The 5,000-nt window shown below is 47.5% G+C and overlaps 2 protein-coding genes across 3 annotated transcripts in view; both read left to right on the top strand.

The window, feature by feature from the left end:
• Positions 1 to 2,123, top strand: part of c5 (complement C5) — a 39,088-nt gene extending 36,965 nt beyond the window's left edge. The window contains exons 40-42 of the mRNA XM_087849579.1: positions 1,374 to 1,466; positions 1,664 to 1,802; positions 1,881 to 2,123. Coding sequence (XP_087705705.1) covers positions 1,374 to 1,466; positions 1,664 to 1,802; positions 1,881 to 2,013 — 365 coding nt within the window. The 3' untranslated portion in view covers positions 2,014 to 2,123. The remainder of the gene's footprint in view (positions 1 to 1,373; positions 1,467 to 1,663; positions 1,803 to 1,880) is intronic.
• Positions 2,124 to 3,229: 1,106 nt separating this feature from the next.
• tti2 (TELO2 interacting protein 2) overlaps positions 3,230 to 5,000 on the top strand; it is a 10,977-nt gene continuing 9,206 nt past the window's right edge. The window contains exons 1-2 of one of the 2 annotated variants that reach the window (XM_087849577.1): positions 3,230 to 3,775; positions 4,835 to 5,000. The exon at positions 4,835 to 5,000 is cut by the window's right edge and continues 324 nt beyond it. In XM_087849577.1, coding sequence (XP_087705703.1) covers positions 4,836 to 5,000 — 165 coding nt within the window. In that variant the 5' untranslated portion in view covers positions 3,230 to 3,775; position 4,835. Of the gene's footprint in view, positions 3,776 to 3,801; positions 4,460 to 4,834 lie in introns of those variants that run through there. The other variant, XM_087849578.1, reaches the window with a different exon arrangement.

The following is a 5,000-nucleotide window of genomic DNA, read 5'->3' as shown; positions in this document are numbered from 1 at the left end:
TGGCCCACACATGGGCCAGCAGCAGACACACTGCTGGCCCATGTGTGGGCCAGAACAGTTTCAGCTCTGGCCCCAGATGTCAGCCTAATGTGTGCCTCAATCAAGCCATGTAATAACAACATGTGCTGGAACACAATAGTAACATGACGAATCTCTGTTCACACAGTGAATGGACTGATTCTTATATGCACTTTTCTACTCTCCTGGATTACTCAAAGCGCTCTGTACAACATGTCACATTCACACACTTTCTCTAAACTGAATGCTTCCTAATTACGTTCATACACTTGACATGCAGACTGGAGAAACCAGGGATTGAACCACTAACCTTCCGATCAGTAGGTGACCTGCTGTACCTCCTGACCTACAGCCACTCAGTGGTAAACATGAGTAAACCGTCACTAGGTTTTGGATAGTGTACACTCACAAACCAGTCAAACCTGCATTTTGAAACGTTGGCTACCATAGCAGTATAGTATTACAACATGGCATTTGGGTCTTCTAACTAAAATAGGAAAATAGGAACATAAACAGTGCATCATTGCCAGACCTGACCCACATCTGGTTGACATACACCCTGCCATGACACCAGTCAGTCAGCAGTGCCGGCTTGACACCAGGTTTGGGCCAGACCTGTCTGCTATGTGGGTATGAGCAAGCACTTTGGCGACAGTGGGAAGGAAAAACTCCCTTTTAACAGGAAGAAACCTCCAGCAGAACCAGGCTCAGGGAGGGGCGGGGCCATCTGCTGTGATTGGTTGGGGTGAGAGAAGGAAGACAGGATAAAGACATGCTGTGGAAGAGAGACAGAGGTTAATAACAGATATGATTCAGTGCAGAGAGGTCTGTTAATACATAGTGAGTGAAGAAGAAACACCCAGTGCATCATGGGAATCCCCCGGCAGCCTACGTCTATTGCAGCATAACTAAGGGAGGATTCAGGGTCACCTGGTCCAGCCCTAACTATATGCTTTAGCAAAAAGGAAAGTTTGAAGCCTAATCTTGAAAGTAGAGATAGTGTCTGTCTCCTGAATCCAAACTGGAAGCTGGTTCCACAGAAGAGGGGCCTGAAAACTGAAGGCTCTGCCTCCCATTCTACTTTTAAATACTCTAGGAACAACAAGTAGGCCTGCAGAGCGAGAGCGAAGTGCTCTAATAGGGTGATATGGTACTACAAGGTCATTAAGATAAGATGGGGCCTGATTATTTAAGACCTTGTATGTGAGCAGCAGGATTTTGAATTCTGGATTTAGTCCTGAGTTTAGTCACGTGTTTGTATTCGATGTTCCCGTCTGAGTGCAGGAGCTCGGTGATCTGAGCTCACTGCCTGATTGTTTGAAGCTGCTCACACTGTGTCTGTGTTTCTGCCGCAGCGTACAAGGTGACGGTGACGAATTCAGCAGCAGAAGGCGACTTTATGACCTACACAGCCACCATAGATGAAGTCATCAAGAACACAGATAAAGGTGAGCTGAAAGCTGTCAGACAGCTGCGGTAGAGCCCGAACGTCACGATCGGCTCTGCGTCCGGCTGGTTTTGATGAAACTGTGCCGACCGTGGTGGGAGTGATGGAGCAGCCGTTGGATCCTTTAAGCACATCTTAACACTTTTGCACTGTGAAGTGAAATCTTCTTCTTCTGTGGTTTTTCCTTGCCTGCTGCAGATTTTGAAGGCGTGAGGTTTGGGACCGTGGTGGATCTGGTGAAGAAGGCGACCTGCAGCGGCATGGACATCCAGAACAACAGACAGTACCTGCTGATGGGAGCCAGTGGGTCAGAGGTCACGCTCGACAACAACTACAAGTCAGTATCCCTGTCTCTCTGTGTCACCTGTCGCTCTTCGCGATTGGCCGAGGCTGAGCTCGTGTGCTCGTGTTGCAGGTATCGCCTCCCTCTGGACTCGGAGGCCGTGTTGGAGCTGTGGCCGACAGACTGTAGTTCTCCTGAGTGTACGGACTACATTTCCCACCTGGGGGACTTCGCCCTGAACCTGCAGTTAGGGGCCTGCAGCTGAATGTCACTGTGATGTCACACTGAGGGGTGGAGTCTTTCTTCATTCAGAGTTTGAATGTTTCTGTCACTTCAGATTGGAATAAATAATAAAGGTCAATAAAGGTCAAAGAAGCCCTCTGGGGTCTGATAAACAAACAAACACTTATACTTGTTTTCATGTCTCAGTGAGGACATCTAATTGACATAATGCTTTCCCTAGTCGTGTACCCTAACCATCAAAACTGAAGGCCTGACCATAACCTGACTGTAACTCTGACACTGAAACCACACTTTGAGTCTCAAAGATGCTTTCAAACTTGCAGGGACGGCACTTTGTCCCCATGAGGGCTGATGGTCCCCACAAAGATATGTAAACATGATACACGTACACACACACACACGTACACACACACACACACGTACACACACACACACACACACACACACACACACACAGACACTTACACACACACACACACGTACACACACACACACACACAGACACTTACACACACAAACACACACACAAACACACACACACACACACACACACACACAGACACTTACACACACAAACACACACACACTTACACACACACACATACACACACACACACACACACACACACACACAGACACTTACACACACAAACACACACACAAACACACACACACACACACACACACACACACACAGACACTTACACACACAAACACACACATACTCACACACAGACTCGGCCATCGCACAGAGGAACAAATCCTCTTCTTAAATAAGAACGGGATGACCTTGTTTGAATCTGCTCACACATCGTGATGCATCATGTTTTTACTTTACAAGTTCATAAGCATTTTCCCTTTCCAGTTCACAATCAACTCTACCCCCAGATCACAAATATGAATAAGAAAATTGGTCAAATATAATATTACCTTTCCAGCTGTCCAGTGATTAAATGCATAAGTACATGGATGCAGGACCTCCCAGCAGAAGCATCCTCCATTATGTGTTTTACATTATTATTTGTATATTATATATATTTCACAAGCAAAGAAAGACCACACCATGGCACATGTTTAAAGAAGGAAATTTTATTGATCAAATTTATGTATTAAACAAGTAGACATGTTTTTTCACCCCAAAAAATACATGTTCAAAGCAACACAACGGCAGGCCAACATCAGACGGAACTCCACTCTGCGGAGTCATAATGAAGCGGTACATTTTATCTTGTAGATTCAAGCTGCTCTTCGTATTTTTGGCCAGCAGATGTCACCAGAGTGGACTCTGTTGAAAAGCTTCGAGTAATGAACCGTTTTTCAACACAAGCTTCGGAAAGCTTCATTTGGCCATTACAGGAAACCCCGCCTCCACCCGCCTCACCTTTAACCTCAGATCCACTCGGACGTCCGCAGGAGTGAAGCCTGTTCTGAAGAAGAGCGTTTCAGTCGATCAGCTGATGCAGAGATTTCCCCTGTGGGAAAACGGAGGCAGAGCCCACGGAGTTCATGTTGTCGGTGTCAGATTTAACGTGACACACGTGGACGTGTTTGTAAGGTCACGGAGAACGCGGCTCCACCGTTGGACCGAACTCCCAGGCAGCACTAAAGCTCAGAGCAGGGCCAGGAACCTTTCACGTGGAGCTTGTTCCCAGCCGGAAGCCTATTGCAGGCACACCGCTTGTACCCGTAAACAGTCCGCGGGTGTCGGTGCACGCGCTGCTGCTTTCCTGTAAAATTAACGTACATTTGAATGAGCTTGTGCGCAGGACTGAAGCCGCTCTCAGGTCAGTTTCACTCATTTAACGAAAAACCATCGATTAATCGGTTATCTGTTAATCAGGCCGGCTCAGACTACACAGCTAACAGACGTCACGGCTGTCCGCGCGGGGATTGTTTTCAGTGGGAGTGTTGGTGCAGGTGAGCCTCGCGCTCAGGTTTCTGAGGTGCAGCAGGTGTGCTTCTACTGCACGAGTACAGATTACAGTGAGCGCGCGCACAGGTCAGGGTTTCCCGCTTTACTGACGTGTGCCCGTGACTGATGTTAAAGCCAGCAGAGACAGGTGTGTCCTCACCTGTACAGTAACCATAGCTACAGGCACTCCAGCTGAACGCTGCATATGATAATAAAATAGAAAAATAGAGCCAAGTGAAGCAGTCTTTAATGTTTCGGATTAAATCTGAGGAAGAGTTTTAGTGTCCATCAGCTGATCACAGACAGAAACATGGCTGCTGCTGAGCCACAATAAAACAGCAGAAGAAGAAGTGCAAACACGGAGGAGCCAGAAAGACTCCAACAAGGAGCTCGAAGACGAGCTTCATCCTGCTTGTAAAGCGTGGCTGATTTCAAAACAAAAAACCCCATAACAGTCTGAAAGCTGCGATGGAGCTGCGGTGTAGCATGTAGGTATGCTACACCTGTAAAAGACAACGCCTCGGCCCTACAGGTCACCTGTCTCAGGTGTAGTAAGGTGAGGTTGTTGTTTACTGTTAGATCTTGATCCTGCTTTTGGACGTACCAAACCCAGGTATTAGACAGGGTTAAAGACTGAGGTATCGATTAGGTTAAAGGTAGCATAATTAGGGGAGTGGCCTCTTTGACTGACAGGTGTCTGCTTGGGTTCACCCCAGCTCCACCTTCATCCCATCTGGTCACCTCTGGCCTCACAGAGCTGCAGATCACCTGCCCCCAGCTTAGAGGTCACAGTGCCCCTGGTGGAAGCACGCGGTACTGCAGTGAAGTACAGGATATCAGAATATGTGGGAAGCCCTTTAAAATAAAAGCTTGTGAAGAATGTTGGAGGTGAGTCACAGATTGTGACGTTTTCCTTTTCTCTCTCGTGCAGGATGGAGCTCTCCGCTTTACTTCATGACCTTCATCTCTCCTCCTCCTCAGAGGAGCAGTCCCCTTCCTCTCCTCCTCCAATCACAGAGCTCCTTTCTCAGCTGAGGGAGAAGCTGATTGGTTCCCGTCCTAAATCCCACTCTCTGATTGCTCAAATAAAGCAGCTT

The sequence above is a fragment of the Neolamprologus brichardi genome, chromosome 12 (genome assembly GCF_056152115.1).
Source record: "Neolamprologus brichardi isolate AB-2024 chromosome 12, ASM5615211v1, whole genome shotgun sequence".
Taxonomy (NCBI): Eukaryota; Metazoa; Chordata; class Actinopteri; order Cichliformes; family Cichlidae; genus Neolamprologus; species Neolamprologus brichardi.
Note: the sequence above shows the minus strand (reverse complement) of the source record. Positions and strands in the feature narration are given on the sequence as shown.